The sequence below is a fragment of the Ambystoma mexicanum genome, chromosome 1q (assembly GCF_040938575.1).
Source record: "Ambystoma mexicanum isolate Mex_15411 chromosome 1q, UKY_AmexF1_1, whole genome shotgun sequence".
NCBI lineage: Eukaryota > Metazoa > Chordata > Amphibia > Caudata > Ambystomatidae > Ambystoma > Ambystoma mexicanum.
In genome coordinates, this window is record NC_090922.1 from 803548214 (window position 1) to 803569728 (window position 21515).

Here is a 21515-nt window from a genome sequence, read left to right on the forward strand (position 1 = left end):
CTTCCACCTCCCCCAGTTGCTCCATGCAACACATATGCCTGCATCTCTTCCTGCAATACATGTTCATGAGGGTGCAGATGCTGGAATCTACATGGCTTTCTGCCTGGCCAGGCGGCATCCGTAGGAATTCATGTTAATTCCATCCCCCATGCACGGACATGATGGGTGCCGTTTATGATTGTTTTGGGGAAGAGCTGTACTTTCGGCATTTACACCCAGGACCACCTGGATTTACATGCCTCAAGCACACCTCTTCAGCGGCGGTGGACTGGCCCATAGAGAACTCGGGAGATTTCCCAGTAGGCCTCAGCACCCTGAGCCTCTTCTGTGTGGTCTGTCCACATGTTCTCATAGGAAAAGAGCTGGGCTTGTAGAAAATGTGTAATATGGGGCCACATTTCAAATTATTTCCAGGGCCTCTTATGGTTCCCAGTCCCTCCCTCCCCTGATCTTCAGATAAACAATACACATTGCATGTAGAGGACTGCATAGGTATAAGTGTACGCAACAGCGGTCCTCTGTGCAATTTGCATGATATACAAAGGGACTCCCACTGTAAAAAAAACAAAGACATCGGTTTATAGTCATTGCATCGAATTAAATAGAATCGAATGCCTTACCATAAAAAAAAAGCATCGAAAAAAAGCATCGAATGCATTTTTGTTTCTTTTTTTTTTTAAATGGAGGGGTCCCACCTACTCCCCTTTTTTAACCTTTAAAACCCGTTACAATTAAAAGAAACCCCTTACCTTAAAAAAATGCATTTGCTGCTTTTTTTTCTATGCTTTTTTTATATGGTAAGGCCTTCAATGCTATTTAATTCGATGCAATTACTAGGTACCAAGAAATCGAATGCTGTTACTATCTCTTAATTCCAATGCTATTAGTATTTAAAAGTCCACGGTAGCTGCCCACCTAAGCAGGCTTGATTTGAACATGCGCACTGCACGCTGAGGAGTCTGCCATCAGGTATAAAGGGCAGGGGGGGCCTTTGCCAGAGCTTCATTGCACTTCATTGTCTACCAAAAGCCCAAAGAACAAGCACTGATTGGTGACTGACATGGATTCCCACAGCTCTTACCTTGCTCTGTATTTCCCCGTAGCAAGTAGGACACCTGGGGTGTTGGCAGCGGGGCCCCTCAAAGCCAGCTTTACAACGGCAGGTACCATCCATCTGGCACAGTTTGGACTCAGCGCCCACAGGATGACAGCTGCAGGCTGGAGAGGGAAAGGAGACATGTTATTAAACAAGATGGCGTCAATAAATCCGTTCATCAAGGTGTAGGCTAAATCTAAACAAGCAGAATGCCTTTGATTCCTTCCGTATCCATTGGGATGAAGAGAGGCTCGCATACATTTGCTCTTACCATCAGTCCATCAGAAAGAGGTTGGACTCCCAGTCAGGGCCATCTTAAGCTTTTTTGGGGCCCTGGGCATGGACATCTTTGGGGGCCCCTCCCTCAATCAAACCAAAAGAATTAAGTGGTCAAGTTTATCTGGTGGCAATCCCCCTCCCCCCACCGTGAGCAAAACCCACAGGTAGACACGCCGCCTCGCAGCATTCAAAATAAGCATGTTTACTCCCTTTAAATCCCCTTACCCTCTTCATTCTTACTCTGATCAGATTGATAAACAAGTAGCATTTGAAGGCCAACATTAGCAATCTACGAAGAGGTTTCTTCTCTTCTAGTATAGAAACAGGATACTTTTATCAATATTATCCGGGAAGGTATGCAGCCTGTAGTATTAATGCAGTACTGTATGTAAAAGATACATGTAACCCAGAATAGGCAGAGAGCACACATTAGCTGACTCAGATAATGCAAAAGTGCTGAAGCATGGATAGAGGAGACCAATTGTAAGGAAGGAGAAAGCTTACATACCATAGCATGGATAGTGGAGGTAGATTAGAAGCTACCAGGAAGGTGCCTCTATCCAGACATACTGAGATTAGAAGTGGGACATGGTTTTCAAATAGTGCTGCCATTAGAGATCAGGGGAACAAGTGCCTGTGGTGTGCAGTATATCAATGCTCACTATTATAGTGGAAGCAACCCTATAGCCAGTGAAACCATGAGTGAGGCTTTTATGAAGATCATACCCTGAGAAGGAAATCACACTGAGGGGCTGACCATTTTGAAAGGTATAGTGACTGGCAACACTGAGAGGTTAGGCAATAAAAGATTAAATGAGATGCCCAGGATCACATATTCCTTTATGGAGTGAAGCTGGGATTTGTGCCAACTCTGCAATGTCTGCATTTGAACACTTTCTTTTCCAGCTCTTACCATGTACTAAAACCATTTAATTTTATAAAACTGACTTGTAAAGTACATAAATCACATTTCCAAACCTGACAATTTTTAAAACCAAAATATTATAGACGGGTGTTACGCAAAAATTGGAATGATCCTAGCTACATTCTCTCCATCATCAAGGGAAGTATATAAGTACCAGCATGACAATCAATGCTTTAAATACTTCCAAAACAATGGCTTGTGAAATTGTCATTCATAAACGTGCAGAAAAACCTTTGACTTTTATACAAAAAGCAAAATGTTGTTTGTGTCAAACGAACAGACCTTAAAATATGCTTGCCCAATGACTACATCTGGTCCGCTCTCTCCTGTCTACCACCCCTTCCACTCAAATGGCCTACATAAGAAGAAAGATCAAGTAATAAGCTAAATGATGCCACCAGCATGCAAGAAGGCAAACCTCACAGAAGACAGCACAGTAATGCAAGAGATATATGATTTGACCAGGATCACTGCATTATCTGCTGGCAAAGCCTAGATACAAGCATGAACACTTTGGTCCCGCAGTCCATTATTCACCTTTTGGACTTATAGTTTATGCTCATCTTTGGAGGGGATTGCCTAGGTTTTAGAACGGCCCATCTGAACAAACCAATTTCTAGACCATCACCATACGAATGACGTTAGTTGTTATAGCAACCCCTATCTGGTGCAGGAGCATTGCTGATAATAGCACCACTTATGTTGCAAAACCAAGTAAATATGAAGGTAGGTTTATAAACTTCAAACATAGGAAAGGTTCAGCCAGCCTTGCTGGAATGTGCTCTTCTAATCTTTCATATGAACACACATCTCTGCAATGCGTGCTTAACACACTGAGCTAACGTCTGAACCATTGTGGCACTCAATTTATCAATATGGATTTCAACTTTGGCTATTGCACATGAACAACATAATTCCCACAAGAAGGAACGAATGCTACACAAGTTGTGCCGTATGAAACACACAAACGTTGTATTCCACAGTGAACATAGAAAGCATTACATGATTAATTGATCAAGGCAGAATGTACTTGTCAAAACAGACAGACAATAGGTCAGCGCCTCAGCAGCATGCCATAAAATCTCCTGGCGTCTGCTATTTAAGTCTGGTGAACAATGGAATCTTACTTTAGATCAGGCAGCCTTGTGGGGGCCCCTTCCAAGGTGAGGGCCCTGGGCAAGTGCTCCTTTTGCCCTCCCATAAAGACGTCTGTGCTCCCAGTTTGTAATGGAGGTCAAGATCACATGGCCTGATACTGACCTCAAGTCTTCCAGGTGCTAGACTGAGATGGTTGCTAATCCCTTGAACCAGCCCACATATGGGGGGCCTTAGAACCCTTACCATGGAATACATGCAATGGCAAATAATTGCCTCTGGATTGAGTTGCCTACCTACAATGCTGATTAAGATACAAACAATGCATTCTTACTGTCTGAATAATATGCTAAGAATGAATAGCATAAGCATTAGGTTATATGTGAATAATCCAATCACACTATATATGGAGACGATTGCAGGCCCTTCTGTCTGTAAGACTATAATACACCCTGTTGGGAATGTTGGGATGCAAGTTCACCGCCCCAAGCGTGAGAGAAAGTACAGGTTGAGGAACATTCTACGGGGAGGAGAGTGAGTAGGCCATCTATAAGGTCAGCGATTCTGTCTTTGTGCAAGGCTACTCTGCTTCGTCTTAGCTGTGTCAGGTGCACATGCATTTCAATTCTATGAAGAAATGTAGGATAGTGACATGTAGAATGCACCATACGTAGAGGGCAGGCCAGGTGGGATCATGGGACAGATTTGCAGCTAAGCAGTAGATGATTAAGAACTGATGTAGATTTTGGAGGTAGAGAGAAGTGCAAGAGGCACCCCCGGAAGTTGAAAGGCTTTTTATGCAGTGCGACAGACAAATAGGGGTAGATTGCTTAAAGAATGTATAAGGAAACCTATAGAGATGCGTGTTAACAGCAAGCAGAGGGTCTTGACTATGTGGAATAGGTCATGTTGGAGATTGCAGATGACTAGGCCACAGAAAGTATTCAGAGTTTCCTGCATGGAATGTGGCTTAATTCTTGTGTGTTTTAGCTGGTGCACAGACACGGCCAGTGTCCTTGGAGATGGTGAGAAATGCCGTGCAGTGATTGGTTAAGGGTGCAGGGCGATGTAGGATCCCAGGCGTCGAAAAACGGCTGGTACAGCAAGTAAGGTTTCAAGCCCATAGCCAGCATTCCAGAAGGTGAAGGACACAGGGAGAAGGGAATGCGGTAATTTTGAAGTGCAACCAGGGGAGGCCTTATGGGGTGTCACTCTACTGCCCACAATGAAGGAATGGCCACTCAATTGGTACAGCAGAAACTAAGGAAACAGAGCTCATAAATTCAGGGAAATATTCTCATCTGAGTGGTGTCCCAGAAGTGCTTTTTATAAGGTTGCTTGTTCCCATGGTAAGGAGTGCTCTCGAAATGCAACCTGTTCCCAAACAGAGGTTGCAATATAAGCTGTCAGGTGTACCAAGGAAGTCTCCTTGAAACAGCACTGCGATGCCCAAGGGCTGCATTGTGCGCTTCATAAACGTAAAAAATAAATAAATACAGCTAGAAGGGTGAGAACCATCAGGGAGTGCCAAGTGCTCTGGTCGCATGGGAACCGGATGAGGTATTTGATTTTGTTGCCGCACTGCCTACACCTCACAAGGGGGTTGGGTAAATATGAGGGGCGAAGTACACCATGAGACACTCGAGGGTGGGTTGACCAATGGGAAAAGGGTCCGAAAGTAACAAAGTGGACCTTAGGCCACTGGCCAATGGAGATGAAGGACTTCAGTTGAACGCACATTAGGTCACTATTAGAGGGATGGTACTGGTCTGGCCACGAGGGAAGGATTGAGCCAATAGGGCGCACAAATGTATGGTTTTCTGTAGGGGATTATTAGCATCAACCAATAAGATTGCAGTGTTTTTTCATATGTCTAGAAACAATGTCAACTCTTTCCTCATTATTCAGCCTATATATTCCGCCATTTAGTGATTCTGCATTGAACGAAGCTCGTCTTTTCTCCCGGCCGAGATTGCCTTTAATAAAAATGTGTTTTTACTGCAATTGATGCACTCATGTTTGCTCCTTGGATTGATTTAGCTCGGTTTGGGTTTTGGGCCCACCTTACAATCCCTTCTCTGGGAACCTGTTAGAGGAGAAGATGAAATCCCAGTGAGTTCCTCCCACAAGCAAACATGGGCCGTTTCAGGGCACAACAAAGCAATGTGTGGACACAGTTCTTTCAGAGAGTGCAGAAGGTGCCCGCTCTAAGCGAACAGCACGAGGTGTCCTCTCTCAGAGGATGGCACAAGGTATCTTCTTTCACAGGACGGCACATGGTGCACGCTCTCAGAGGACTGAATAATGTGCGCGCTAACAGAGGGTGGGGCAAGGCGCCAATTCTCACAGGACGGCACAGGGCGCTGAGTTCTAAGAGGAAAGCACAAGGTGCCTCTCTCAGAGAACAGCACAAAGTGTCCTCTCTAAAAACATGGCGCAAGATGTCCTCCTGCAGCGCATGGTGCAATGTGGCCCCATCTAGGGTGTGGCAAAGTGGGCCTGTGCCTCCTCTCATGGAATGAACACAGATGCCCTCCCTTAGGGGAAAACACAAAGTGCCCTCATCAGAGCATAGTTCAATGTGCCCCCGAGCCCCTTCCCCAGGGTGTGGCACAGTGCGCTTGTGCTATCGCTCATAGCATGAGCAAAGATGCGCTCCCTCGGGGAATAGACCAATGTGCTCCATCTCAGGGGGCGATTTAATGTGTCTGCTCTCACGGCATGGCGTGGCGTATTGCGCTGCTCTCACGGCATGACGCAACAGGTACTCTCTTTCAAGAAGTGGCCCTAACAGTCTACTTCAGAAGAATGACGTCATGTGTCCTCCCTCAGGGCATGGCGCAATGTGTCCTCTCCAAAAGGAGAAAACAATGCGGCCTCTCTCAAGGGACAGTCAATGCCTTTTCTTTCAGGGACTGGTGCAATGTGCCAGCTCTCACGGGATTGTTTAATGTGCTCGAGGCTCTCTCAATCAAGGCATGGCAAAATGCCGCTTCTTGAAGGCGCCTGTACAATGTAGCCTGCCGAGTGTATGGCACCCTGTGCCATTCCACAGTGGGAGGCATAATGTTGATTTTTTCAGGGCATCGGACAAAGTTGCCTTTGAAAGGGTAGGGCCTCATTACGAGTTGGGCAGTATTCCGGCGGTAAATCCGCCGGAATACTGCCCATTGGAATTACTGTTACTGCCACTTGGTCTGGCAGAATTGCCGCCTGATTACAAGTGTCGGTGACGGAGTAAATCTCGTTGGACTCTACGGGGCTTTTTCGGCGGAATTACTGCTGCAGTAATTCCTCCGAGTTTACGGCGGGCAGTGGGAGGATTTACCTCCAGCATGATGCTGGAGGTAAATCCCCCACTCCTGGGCCATACTCGTAGTATGGAGGTGCAAGAAAAGTGGTGGTAATTCCATTACCGCCAATTGATTCCAGCACCAGCCTACTTATAATGAGCCCCCTAAGGTGTTGCCGCAGAGGATACGGCGCTCTTATGATCGGAATGACTGGAGGACAAAGGGAGCAGGAACTAGAGGGAACTGAGTCTCCCTACTTTACATTTTCTCAGCTGTGGAACGGGTCTTTTTGCAGGTGAAGCACATTCCTATCCATTTTACTTGATAGACTCTTTGCTGCTAATCACTACACCTGTGCTCCAGCAGACCTGGAAAGCATTTTTTTTTAAAAAAAGTAAACACCTGTTGCTTTCTAGCTCCTGTGTGGACGTGTAGGGAACTTCAGGGAGAGATTACTCTGCTTCACGAGGTGCATTTTGGAATGTGCACAGTTCAAGCGGTTTGTTCCTCGACAAAACAACAGCAAAGCATTGATGGGCAATACTAACAGCTCAGCCCTGGAATGCATGGAACCTTCCGCTATCTAACTGCACTTCCCCCTTTCGTTCCCACCTGGCACTTCTCCCCTTCCTTCTTCTCCGCCCTTGCGCGATCTGAATGACACAGGGCCTAGTAAGATCGCTTTTTGGTCCTACCTTGGGTCCCCCCCCCCCCCCGCTTGTCTTGTCGCGCCTAGAAGCACTTGTGTACATGCGCGTCATAAATGTCACATCAGATCAGATCAATGTTTCCCTCTCTTCCATATTGTGCATCCTCAAAGGTTGTGCATCTGTTGATCGGATGAAGGAAAGTACTCCTGCTCTGCTTTGCATTGCTCTCGCCAGCATGATCTCTCAGAACCTGCACCCGGGGAGAGGGACAGGTGGGAGAAAGGATGTTATTGCGATACATTCAAAAGTCAGGACCTTTGTACAAGTCACTTCACTACTAGATGTATTTCCATGTGACCTATACATGGAATGAGCGTGGAAATATTGCCCAAGAATATGAACTATCATAAAAGGGTGACAGCGAAAGAAACATGTACATGGCTGTCTATTTCGCGAATTTTAATAATGTGCAGGATGAAAAGATTGCATTTAGTGTCTGTTGGCGATATCTGAAATATACTATAGAAAAAAGTATTGAGAGAGAGGGAGATGCTTACCGCTTTGGGTAATAATGACGTTTTTATGTATTTTTTTATTTTTTTAATTTTTATTTCGTTTAGTTGTAAATTACAATTTTGTATGTAATTAAAGTAATGTCTTAATTTATTGCTGTGATTCTTTCTTTTATTTTCTCTGTGTGTCATTGTTAAAGTTGAATGAACTGATTTAACTGATAGACAATCAAAAAAAATAAAAACGCATACAACAAGCTTCCAAAGCACTCCTAGCCGTTACATCAAAACTGAAAATGGTTTTGACCAAAGATACCCAAACGAAAAGCAATGCAAGATTACAAAACTCATGCCCCTAACATCCATTTGGTTATCTTCCTGCACCAAATCCCTTAACATTTGTGTTTCTCTAACCTCAGCCCCTCTCCCAACCCCACCTTGGTCACATTTCAACTAATATGTTTGTTACACTTCTATCTCTGGCAATGACATAATGTGGCATCTCATAGGGTATTTCACAATGTGTCTACTCTCAGAGGGTGGTTCAATGTGTCTACTCTCAGGGGGTGGTTCAATGTATCTACTCTCAGGGGGTGGTTTAATGTGTCTACTCTTAGGGGGTGGTTCAATGCGTCTACTCTCAGGGGGTGGTTCAATGTATCTACTCTCAGGGGGTGGTTCAATGTATCTACTCTCAGGGGGTGGTTTAATGTGTCTACTCTTAGGGGGTGGTTCAATGCGTCTACTCTCAGGGGGTGGTTCAATGTATCTACTCTCAGGGGGTGGTTCAATGTGTCTACTCTCAGGGGGTGGTTCAATGTATCTACTCTCGGGGTGGTTTAATGTGTCTACTCTCAGGGGGTGGTTCAATGTGTCTACTCTCAGGGGGTGGTTCAATGTATCTACTCTCGGGGTGGTTTAATGTGTCTACTCTCAGGGGGTGGTTCAATGTGTCTACTCTCAGGGGGTGGTTCAATGTATCTACTCTCGGGGTGGTTTAATGTGTCTACTCTCAGGGGGTGGTTCAATGTATCTACTCTCAGGGGGTGGTTTAATGTGTCTACTCTTAGGGGGTGGTTCAATGCGTCTACTCTCAGGGGGTGGTTCAATGTATCTACTCTCAGGGGGTGGTTCAATGTCTCTACTCTTAGGGGGTGGTTCAATGCGTCTACTCTCAGGGGGTGGTTCAATGTGTCTACTCTTAGGGGGTGGTTCAATGCATCTACTCTCAGGGGGTGGTTCAATGCGTCTACTCTCAGGGGGTGGTTCAATGTCTCTACTCTCAGGGGGTGGTTCAATCTGTCTACTCTCGGGGGTGGGAAGGTGGCAAAATATATATTCTTTCAGGTTGACAGAATTTGCCATTTCTCATGGTGCATGACAATGTAGCTATCCTTTCTCAGGGAAGAGGCTTTATTGGGCCTCAATCTGGAAGTTAACAGTGTGACCTCTTGGGGGACATCAGAGTGTGTTATTCCTCAAGGGTGGATGGATGCATGTGTTCTCTCCCAGGGTTTGGTCCAATGGTTCCTCTTTCGGGAATTGGCACAATATGGGCCTCGTTAGGAATTAGGCAGTACAATGAAAAAGCGGCGGTAACAGAACTACTGTCACTTTTACCACTCTGCAGAATTAAGGGTTACGGAAAATGGATGTAAGTTCTGCCGGCGGAATTACCATTCTGTTATTTTTCCACTTTTCCAGTTGTAACGCTAATTCCGTCAAAAAAGCGGCAGATTTACGGAATGGTACTGCTGTGTGGTGCTAATTCCACTGGACAGAAATACCATTACCGCCGATGGTTGGGGCACACATAATTCGGCACTAATTCCACTGATAGGTAGGGCAGTAACAGTAATTACGTACAATGGAATTACCACCAAATTGACCACTGAACTTTGCGAGGTAGTGGTTTTGGGTGGCTTACGTGAGGGGATAACACACAGTGATTATAGATGTCCACTCCCAGGGACTGCCACACTATGTCCTCCAGGGTACAGCAGGAAGTGTTGGCACGGCATGGGAGGGCATGTCTTCTCGCAGCAGATAGCACCAGGTGGCCCATCTAACAGGTAGGGCACAGCGCAGACTTTCTTATGTGATGGCACACGGTACCCTTTCGCTCGCAATATCATGATATCGACTTTCGACCTTCTCAATGGAAGGCACGACCACCCTGTGGACCCTGATCTCACCTTTGCATTTATCAGCAGGGTTGGTGGCCATAGGGTTGCCAAAGAAGCCCTCTCGGCAACGCTCGCAGTTGAAGCCACCAGTGTTGTGCAAGCATTTCAAGCACTCGCCCGTCCAACGGTCGCAGTTCTCAGACTCCAGGGGGTCGATGTTACTGTTGCACCTGCAGGGACTGCACGGCCTGGCTGGACCCCTTTGGCCAAGTGGATCCCCAAAATATCCATCAGCACAAATATCGCAGCGGGCTCCTGTGGAAGATAAAGAAAACCCATCAGATGCGACACTGGTGCTGAGAGGGCTTGGCCCGGTGGGGATATTTCCAGGCCAGCCTCTGGACAGTAACAGTAGAGCTGGGGTAGAGTCAATCATACGTCTGACTCTGCCCCTGCCCTACCGCTCCTTTGAGAAGCGCCGGTCTGCCTCGAAAGATCCTGACCTCCTTGTAGGCTAAGTCCACCCCCAAGAGCAATACCATACCAAGAGCAATAAAGTCACAACATAGGTTATTGTTAGACGGTTACTGGGGCAAAGCAATGCAAAGTTTAAAATATGGAACTGAATATTTCCAGAAGTAGGCCAGGCCAGAATCAAATCTGCACACAGACACAAGCGATGCAAACTTGGAATTGCATATGGTGCTTTAGTGTGAGTGTGCTCTCAATTATTATGAGAAAAATGGCTTTCACAGAATAACAGCGCCACAGTTATAGTCAAAGATTTGTGTCAGTATTTTAATTAGGTCATTCAACTCCTGTAGGAGAGCCCTTTTTAAGACACGTGTTTCGGCACGTCATGTGCCTTTTTCAAATCCAGGCAATTTGTGTTACAACATCACACGTAGCATACATTTTTCGGTTCTTATCAATTCATGTCTTAAATTGCAACAGATCATTGGGTTCAATCCCACCTTAAAAGTGTCATGTTTCGTCCGTGAGCGTCGGCTCTCCAAATGCTGTTGATATTCATAAACCCCATACACCAAAAAATGCTCTCAATTATTAGGTTGTGGATCCAAAATACCTGGCTTGACTTGTTGAAAATTGACAAAATCCTGTGAGAAACATGTTCGGAAATTGGGTAAAACCTGCCGGAAAATGAGGTACAAACGGAAAACTAACGGCAATGTAGCAAAACCAGCCAAATGTAGTCACGGGTTCTGCAATCTGCGACTCGCCAGATGTGCAAAACTAAGACTCCCATGATCCCTCAGGGCTTCATTGGCTATAAGACTTGTAGTGCATAACATCTGGAGAGCCAAGGATCAAGGCCACTGAATGCAGCGGCACCCGGGGAAATCCTGCAGGTGCCACCCGCCACAAATCACCCGCAGCACCCGGTAGCTCAATCCTTCTCTTCTTTCGAAAGTATAGACAGAAGGGAGGAAGGAGAGTGCCAGCATCTAGAAGAAGGGAAATTATGGACGGCAACTCGTCCACACCGGTATCTCAGCCCCCCTTTCTTCAGACTCATGTCAAGATTTGAATGCATGAGAGTAACTAGGGAACGGTAGCCTATTTATGAAATCCTCTAGCCCTGTCCAAACTGAGAAGCTGATATATCTGACATCCAGCAAGGCGGCCGAATATGTGAGGAGTAGCCCATATGTCTGGTGGGGCATGTCATGGACACGAAGCATTGGTGCTTGGGTCCTCTTGGCATGTACATGGATCCTCGGGCGATGAGAAATCTGTGCCTTGAATTTACACTCAGATTATTATTATTATTATCATTAGGGTATTTATTGAGCGCGGACCTAGCTTCGAAAAGCAGCAGAGCGCTTTGCAATCAAAGGGGGAAGAACATGGTGAGGAGAGCAGAAAAACAAGGGAGTGGGGTGCTAACAACTGGGGTGGGGGGAGCTGGACAATTTGTCAGCAAGGGATCTACAAGCAACCAGGGGAGGAAACAGTGCAAGCAACCAGGGAAGGAAACAGTTCAAGCAACCATGGAAGGAAACAGTGCAAGCCACCAGGGAAGGAAACAGTGCAAGCAACCATGGAAGGAAACAGTGCAAGCAACCAGGGAAGGAAACAGTTCAAGCAACCATGGAAGGAAACAGTGCAAGCCACCAGGGAAGGAAACAGTGCAAGCAACCAGGGAAGGAAACAGTGCAAGCAACCAGGGAAGGAAACAGTGCAAGCAACCAGGAAAGGAAACAGTTCAAGCAACCAGGGAAGGAAACAGTTCAAGCAACCATGGAAGGAAACAGTGCAAGCCACCAGGGAAGGAAACAGTGCAAGCAACCAGGGAAGGAAACAGTGCAAGCAACCATGGAAGGAAACAGTGCAAGCCACCAGGGAAGGAAACATTGCAAGCAACCATGGAAGGAAACAGTGCAGGCCACCAGGATAGGAAACAGTGCAAGCAACTATGGGAGGAAACAGTGCAAGTAACCAGGGAAGGAAACAGTGCAAGCAACCATGGAAGGAAACAGTGCAAGTAACCAGGGAAGGAAACAGTGCAAGCAACCATGGAAGGAAACAGTGCAAGCAACCAGGGAATGAAACAGGGAAGGAAACAGTGCAAGCCACCAGTGAAGGAAACTGTGCAAGCAACCTCCCCTCTCCAACAGATGCCTTTGTTGCCTGCTCCCAGGCCATGATACCCGTATGTGATAAACAGCCTGGAGCTCATTTTCGAAATTCCGTAAATTACACCGAGGGGACCTGTTACGTTTGCGCTTAGTTGCAACAAACAGGTCCCTTCAGCATCATTTTCATCATTTGCCCTTCGTAATGCAAAAGGAAGGTGTAACGTGGAGGCGAAGTCATCTTCACGCCTCCTATTTGCACTCTACAGTGCAAAGTGAGTAAACGCTGCCTACCATTTATGCATGGCAGGTAGGCAGTGTTTACAATAGATTGCTTTTTGTGTAAATACTGAAGTTGTATGGCAGCGAGGAAAGGGAGGTGGAATTGTTAATTATGATCTGTGCCTTCTCTGAGCTATACAAATGTATGCATATGAGGAGAAACGTAAAATAAATGCATACAGGTTTTACGCATGATTTTTATGCATTTATTTTACGTGCTTCTTCACGATCATAAGCCCCTCTGCCTGAGAACCTAATATCTTTGTGCCTAAAAGCAATTCCAAAACCTGCTGGGGACACGGATTTCTCAACAGAGAAACTAAAATCGTACAAATCACCTGCAACAGTCTTCAATCTTGCAGAAAACCTGACAGTGGGCCGAAACGTAAACCACCAGCCAGGCAAGCCCAACAAACGCTGACTGGAAACAGGCACCGCGTGACTGATATCACGCTAGAAGCCCAGGGAGGTTAGATTCTGCACACTTGAGCAATTCATGGAGAATTGGAAACAGCGGCGACCCCCCATGCTGCCCGGCAGAAGCGGGAATCTGCTCGCTCATGTCCCAGCATTGCCCAAGTTACACTGAGGCTTGATGAGCAGCTCTGCTTGAACATCGACAAGAGCTGTAGAACATTCAGTCAAGAAATGTAGTTCGGCAACAGCAGTGTGCTCTACTGCCCTCAACTAGCCATGCATAACAGTGCCCCAAAGCTTCAGACGCTGGCAGGAAACCTGGATGTTTTACCACAATCTCTGAGGAGCCTCTGTCCCTCTGGGGCCATACCACCTCCCCAAGGGAGTGCCAGACCACAAGGATGGCGACACGAAAGAGAATGGGGTAAACCCATGAGGAGGCTCTGTGAGAGACCAGAATCTGGCAACCTTAAGCTTTACCATAGTTGAATAATGATACAGTAATTTCTTCCGCCTGTGTTTCCGCCACAGACCTTACTGCCTAGCCCCACTCACTCTCCCTGCTCCTCCTACTTAGAATAGGCACCTCCCCCTGCTTACCAGTCACCCCTGCAGGGCAGGTGTTGCACACCACCTCCTCTGTCTCTGGCATGACCGAGCACCCAAAGCCCTCTCGGCAGGGACAGGGCTTGCAGCTGCGGGGGTCCTGGGGGTCATTGTAGGAGCCTGCAGGGCACTCTGGGCAATCCTCATCTGGATTCTCATCTCCGGCATAACAATCTCCTGAGGGGCAGAGAGGAAGGAGAGGGTGAGGCAGAGCTTGAATTGTGCACCCCACGTCCAGGTAACACCCACCTCCCACCATTGTCCCCCCCTCCACTCACCAGTGTCAGGATCACACACTCCTCCCCCTTGGCAGTTGCATGCTACACAGGTGCTGAAGGGGCCTAAGCCAGCAGACTTCCGCCGAAACCCGGGGGCACACCTCTGACAGAACTGGCCGTGGTACTCAGGAGGGCACGCACACCGTTCCACCCAGGGAGCAGGCGCCCCAGTGATTGGACGAGCAGACACCAGAGTGACGTTCCCCATGTAGCCAGTGCCTGGAAAGGAAGAAGGCAGAAGACATTGGTGAGGATCACCTAGGGTCTGGGAAGCGGGCGTCATGTCTTGGCTTCAGTCATACTTGCTTAGGTTTTTTGGCAGCCAACAAAATCCACTTTACAAGAGCCCATCGCACTGCTTAGTATGTCGGCCCCCCTTTTCTTGGAGCCAATATAGGGTCACTATGGCCCAGGGCCAGTATTGATGCCCAACAATGTGCTGTCTCCCTTCACGTATCCTGGCGAAGAACTTCCCTATCTCCAGAAGAACACAGCGGCCACGCGCAGTCCCAGCTGCTGCTCCCTCGTTGTCCAGTGGCACCCCTCAAGGAAAAGCAATTGGCAGAGAGCTGTTGGGTAGGCCAAAGCCCCTTAAAGGGCCTGCCAGACGGTGCCGGAGTCTGGAAGCCAACCAGCGTCTTATGATGCTTGTTGGAGGGCTCGCCAGTGGCTTCCTCCCACTAGCGGGGTGCTGGGTTTCATGTGGGTGTTGGAATGGGGGTAAAGACACATGCATGCCGGGAGCTGGACAGCAGTGGAGTGTGCTGGGGTTCCCTTTAGCTCATGTCACACTTGGGCGTATTGATTGATCTCCATCATGGCGCTGCCCAGCATTGGGGGTGCCAGGCTTCTGTAGTGTTCTTGAGGGCAGTAGGGTCTGCTGGTCATCACTGATGATCTGGACTGCAGTGGGATGTGCAAGGGATAGCCCTATGGCTGGGTACATCATGGAGTCTGGTCTGCTGAATAGTAGCGCCTTGAAGCAATGGTGTGTGGTGGGCTTTATGGGCAAGGAAGGCAGGTTGCACTTTTTGGAATCAGAAGGGTGTGGAAATCTGCATCGAGCCACATCGTGACTTATGCATTTAATATCAGACAGAGTAGTAACGCATTTAGATTGTGAAGCCTTCCACCCTTCTGAGATTGCTGAAATATGTACCTAGTTCTGCTGGGCAATCATCATTTTGTATGTAAAAATGTTCTACAGGAAGTGCTATGGCGAAAGCAGCATGCAGTAACAGATGGTTACAGCAAGGCAGTGCTCCCACACGCTGGTGGTCATGTTGCGTGATGGGCAATCCAGTGGTGGGCTGGAAAGAAGTGTGCATGGTTGGCCTTTTGGTGAGTGGTAGAAATACTGTGCAATGTTGGGTGGTATGGTGGAGTGCCGGGATTTAGCGCGGAGTACTGTGCAATGTGGCAGATGAGTGGGCAGATGTGTGGAGCATTATGCTGCATAGTAACGTCGAATTTCGAGGGTTGCGCAGTACTGCAGGGTGTCGAGCTGTATTCTTGAACTTTAGGCAAAATTGCGGCTACAAAGCTCGCGCTCCCAAAGACATGAATATTTGGGCTGCTTATTAAATTATTTATTAAGCCAAGATTTCGCATGAAACCCGCAATTCGTTTTTCTGCTGTGGCCTGCACGCAGTTGTGCCTTCCGCGACTCTGCTTCACCTTGAGATGGGATGGAGAGAGGCTTGTTGGATTGACATAGGTGTATATCCTCAACATCTGGATACCTTTCCTCAGGGCCCCTGATTGTTCATTTGATGAGCATAGTTGGTCAAACTATACAGTCTAAGGTTCCACATTAGAGTACAGTCCCAGCATCCCAGCCTCACTACCGCCCTCCTAGGAGCCAACAATGCCCCTCGGCAATGCACTGAAGTCTGAAGCCACTCCCACACCACAAGTGCCGCAAGCGACCCATCCCACTCTACATCACGGTCCATGCTGTGATTCCTTGGGTCACGGCATAAAAATCATGTCACATACTGTATTCTCCATAAGTTCCTCGGATGTGGATGGCTGTCAGGTTTCGCAATAACTGGTGATACTCAAAGCGACTCAGCTGAGGGCTCCATTTGCTTCCTGGGAGCTCATCCAATCTGTGCAGGTGGAAGGGTTATATTAAAGACGATGTTATTTCACTTTCTGAATCTTACAACAGTTATACCTTCAAATTACAACCTTCTAGTGCATAAACCCAAGAGCCTCTTTGAAACATGTATTCTGGCGTCCTTCGTAAGACACCCTACACGTCATATGGTTGCGCTCCATTATGCAACCATTGCTGACCCTGCACACCATCCAGCAACCATTACAGATTGTGCACTAGTATGTTAATCCTTGGCATTCCTGCATCCTACAACCATGCTGACATCTTAGCTGCACCACCATTGAATGATCCAGCCTATGACCTGATGATCGACTTCTTGACAACACCTCATGGATGGGACTTCCAAGGGGAACGGTGGAATGGCACACGGTTGTCCAACTCCAAGTCTCGAGGGCTGGGATCCTGATGGGTTTTTAGGATATCCCTCATTAATATTCATGAGGAAATATTTGCATACAGTTAGAATCATTCTATGCAAATTCCTCTCATGAATATTAATGAGGGGTATCCTGAAAACCTGACATGGATCCATCCCTTTGAGGCCTGGATTTGGACGTCATAAGCAGTAGCCCAGACAGAGGGGTATGGCAGATCACTGCGGAGGTCACTGGGTGCTTCCATGTAACGAATGCAAAGTACTGTGATTCATAAGGTTTCCCACACTAGCTGACGGCATGCTGTTTTGCCTGGACTACTGCACCTACATCGTGACCCAATTCTTTTCTTTAAAAGTTCCTAGTTCTCGTCGCTCTTGCTCTTAAACACTAGCGTTATTCATGCCCCGCTGGATGAATCCTCATGGTCTAGTTAAGGGAATTGACTCCCAGTGCGTGCCGTATAAAATCATACCATGCTCTTTTATAACCTTTCCCCTCCAATAGGGGCAAAGATGGGCATGTTCCTTCATACCAATGGGACGGTTGTCTATGCCGCTTAGCTCAACTATGCAATTTGAAGCACACAAGCTGTAGTTTACTAAAAAAATGAATTCTGATCAATGCCAACGCAGAACAGCGGTATTTACAGCCCCAGTCCCCCAGTAGCATTATGAATCGGTCTCCCACACACCTGAGAACCAAGAGATGGTAAGTATGGTCTGCATGGCTGGGAGGGCTACAATCTGGAATTTTAAATTCTAAATATGTAATACTTGTTTTCCTCTGAAGTCTGAGAGAGGACCAACCATACACTCATTTGCATGACCCTAGTCCTCCATCCCAAAGGGAGCATTTCAGCCTAATCAGTTGGGCTGAATCCGCTCTACAGAGAGCAAGCAAGCAAATGCGGCGTGTTTCTGCCTCTCTGCGAGTTCTCTTTGCGGCATGGCCTGGGATCCTCGGTTCATGTCTGGATACACTTGAGCCTTAGGATTTCTAAGGAAAGCCAGATGTGTTGATGCTTTATCCACTAAGGAAGAGAGAGGGGGTTCTCCTCATTTCACTGCAAAATTGATTCCTCAACACGACAATTGTAGGCCTATGGACAAGCTTTGAATCCTTGGCAAGGCCAAAGCAGTTGCAGGCGCAAAACAACTCTAAGAACATCTGGCCCACTATGGCCTTCGAGGCAAATCGAGCCTAGTTTTCCCACCAGGCACAATTTATCCCTGGGTTAGCCATGGGGAATATAGGGTAATGCTTCAGCAAATGCCAGTCAGGGGTTGCGGGCAAGCACTACATGTCTGTCTAACAGAATTTCATAAAGTTGATTAAGACATCTCGTCTACGAGACGTGGCGGTGTCTGAGAAGAATATGTGCAATGCACGCCGCCTTTTCAATAAAACATGACCATTAGATGGTGGAAAACGTGTGTAGATCGTTGCGGTGATTATTCAAGTGGAAGATATATGCTATCACATATTCTGATAACACCGTTCTATTTGCGTTTCTTGTGTCGCTGTTGTCCCAAATGCATGCCTAACCTTTCTGTAAGCCTACACATTCTGCGTGACTGGTAATTTTCGATCAGTCCTGCTGAACTGCACTCCGAGCTTTGAAGGGTTGGGATCTGTTGGTGTGAGCAGGCTCCTACCATGGTACCACATAGATCCTGGGAGGCACAAAATACATGACCATTGGGTGCGATGCACAGAGGTGTGCAGGCTTCAATCGAGCAGTATCCTTCATCAGGACAGCCTCTCCGTTGTTTGGTTAAAGCACCCACCTAGATTCAAAGCCTAGGGTGTAGGCATCCCTCTGAACGCAGGCATGATCATGAATCATGATCATGGTTAGTTTTCAGGAGTTGTATGAATGGAAATTCTCATGTACTTGTCTGCTGCCAAATATGTCATTTCATTTCAGAGCTAAAAGGAGCAAATACTGCAGCAGGGCCCAATAAAACAGTCTGGCAGACGTGGATTCATTGCATCCTGTCATTGTCCAAACACAACAGAACAGACTGCAAAAAAGTCATTTCAAGACCCCTAATAAGACTATTCCCTTCTCCTCTATCAAATACACTTGCTGCAGCAGCTACTAGTGTCTGAACTTTGATCTCCGCTGCATGGTGCAAAACGTTATGATATGTATCTAGGTGGCCATGCAAGCAAATTGCATCACTATTTCCCAAACCAAACTCTTTGACCACCAACTAACTCCAGAGTTCCTCAAATCTAGGCAGAAATATAGAGTGAACCGCCCATAGCCTGTGCTTGGTGTAGGCTTGTGCAGCTGCCTGCTGCTTGCAGCATGTCAGTTTCTCATCCTGCAACACCTGTGTTGTAGTCAACTTTATTACTTTCCTTGGTGTCTAACAACATTGCTGGCTTCCCGGCAAACCTTAGGCATTTAGATTCACAGTACACACTTTACAAATACAGTTGATCAGTTTAACATCTGTCAGTCAGCCCATCACTCAATCAATTAATTAACTGCTAGGTGGACCATGCCCTTTACTGAATCCGCCCTGGTCCATTTAGCGGCTCAAAGGTCTGTGCCATATCAGACTTCTAATTAAATAACCTTGTACATCTATCTTCTGAACCATATTCTCCCTCCTATGGGCACACATCCCTGATGGATCCATTTCTCAACCCGTAGACGGTGAGCTATGTGTAATCAATGCACATTATGTGTTAGTTGACACATTTGAACACCCCTGCATGGATCCGTGTGATCTTCCCAATGTGGGTAGAGCGAAGCCCCACGCGGTATGGTTGCAAAGGCCACACGGCATGGTCTTCCATATTAACTGAGGAGATCAGGCAGCAGGTTGCACTTCACCCTCTGGGCTTGAAGTAGGCTAAATGCCTCATCCTTCAGCAGGCAAGGACCCCTACTTGCACCCACCTGTGCTTTTAAACGTTAAGTGCAATGCCCTCCAGCCCGAGCCTCGTTCGTACCTGAACATGTATCGCTTTGTGATGCCACAAGGCAACGTGGAACCGATCTGGTCAAGTGGGGCGGCGATTCTGAAGCCAGCTCCTTCCAGCACCACGTCCTGCGTAGATGGACGGCGGCCTCCTCTGTCCACCCGGTAATTGAAAGACAGCTCCTGGCCATAGCTCACCAACTGGTTCCCCAGAAACTTAGCTGCAAAAAAATGAGGCAATCAAATAAAGGGAGACTAAGGGCTCTCAGGGGAGATTGGAGACAGCTTTCAGTGAAGGAAGGCTAATAGCAACAGAAAGACCAAGGATAACAAAAAACAACCAGGGGAGAGACAGCAGTGAGAGGAGATGAAGAAAAGTCAGAGAGAAGATCAATTAGGGAGGGGTTCCGGGAAAGAGATCAGACTGAAGGACCAGGGGTCAAATGGGAGGCATAGAAGTGAAAGGGGTGTAGAGCAAACATAAAGGTCAGAAACAATGGGGCCAGGGAGAACACCACGTGACCAGGCCAGGTGGACCAAGCTACAAAAAGTGCTTCAAATGTTCATAGCAAAGACGTACATGCCCCTTTTCAATGAGAAGAGATGAAAGTGAAAGAGGACAATGAGAGGTCAAAAGGAAGCCAGAGAGGCCAGCGAGGAACCTGAAACACCAGGCCAGGGGGAGATCTAGTGGCCTTACATGAGACTGAGAGAGTGGCCATATCAGAAACTGTAAGGCCCACAGAGGAGATCGAGAAAAGGCGAGGGCTTAGAGGAGACATCAAGCTCATAGAGAAGAGAAGAGACGGACAAGACATTCAGGAGACAGACAGGACATTGAAGAGACAGAGAGCCAGCGGGTAGCCAAGGAAGTAGTCAAGAGACAGAGGTGAGAGAGAAAACAGAACTAAAAGGGGAGACAGCCAGACCACAGAAGAGAAATAAATGGCTTACAGGGGCAAACAAAGGTCAAAGAACAATGTGTACGTCCGGGAGGAGACAAGGGGTTCCGAGAACAAGACAGAAGGTCAGAGGGCAAGCAGGTAGGTGAGAGCGAAGCAATAATGACCAATTTATAGCAGGGGCAGAGAAGAGACAGCAGCGTTAAAGAGGAAACTGATGACAAAAGGGACACAGAGATGACAGGGAAATACAGAGATAAAAATATCAAGGAGACAGAGCTCAAAGGGCAGCCAGAGATGTTATACAGGGCACACAGAGGTAAGAGGCGAGTAGGGCAATATCTGGACTTTCTCCAGTGTTGCAGCAAAGGGTTCCTACCAGGAGCTTTGTAGTATACTGGGTCTGCTTGTCTGGATGTGGCATACACATCATGATGGCGTGGTGACCAGCGCAGCGATGCGGGAGACCCATTGCCGCGAACAGCTCTCCAGCCCTCGGTATCTGCAGGATAAAGAGAGCGGTGTCGGTGAGTGCAGAGCAGAGGGCATGTCTTCTGGGGAGCCCTGCCACAGAGGTCAGCTAATGCAAATCCATGAATGTACTGGACTGTGTGCCAGGGACACATGGGCCTGTCAAAGGGGATGCTACGGTTTCCTATCAGGCCTGGCAGCTTCTCCTGGTGCCAGTGCGGGGCTTGGTACAGTGGCGCATGGCTTGGTTTCTTTTGGCTAGGGTAAGATCTTGCTCAGGCCAAGCGCGACCAGAGGCCGTTGTGGTTTCTGGCGACTCCACTGCCCACATGATTGGTATCTGAGCTCACTTCCCATTGATCAGAGGTCAAACTCCTCAAATACCTGTCCCAGTTGCTAAATGGTGGTCCCTTTCTTGGTAGTCCAGAGAGAGATGGCAATGTACAAATCAACATTAAGACTTAACAGTCCTCTTACATCCAGAGGTCATATCCCAGAGGAACCAGAGAAGGAGTTGGTCCAGAGTCTTGGTGTCCCTGCCCCTCCCTGGG

The 21515-nt window shown here is 47.4% G+C and overlaps 1 protein-coding gene across 1 annotated transcript in view; it reads right to left on the reverse strand.

Moving 5' to 3' along the window:
* LAMC2 (laminin subunit gamma 2) overlaps positions 1–21515 on the reverse strand; it is an 85966-nt gene that overhangs the window by 39601 nt on the left and 24850 nt on the right. Inside the window, exons 6-12 of the mRNA XM_069641407.1 lie at positions 20873–20995; positions 19623–19812; positions 16155–16267; positions 14157–14375; positions 13873–14055; positions 10046–10291; positions 1082–1218 (exon numbers count right to left, since the gene is read on the reverse strand). Of these exons, the coding sequence (XP_069497508.1) occupies positions 1082–1218; positions 10046–10291; positions 13873–14055; positions 14157–14375; positions 16155–16267; positions 19623–19812; positions 20873–20995 (1211 nt within the window). The remainder of the gene's footprint in view (positions 1–1081; positions 1219–10045; positions 10292–13872; positions 14056–14156; positions 14376–16154; positions 16268–19622; positions 19813–20872; positions 20996–21515) is intronic.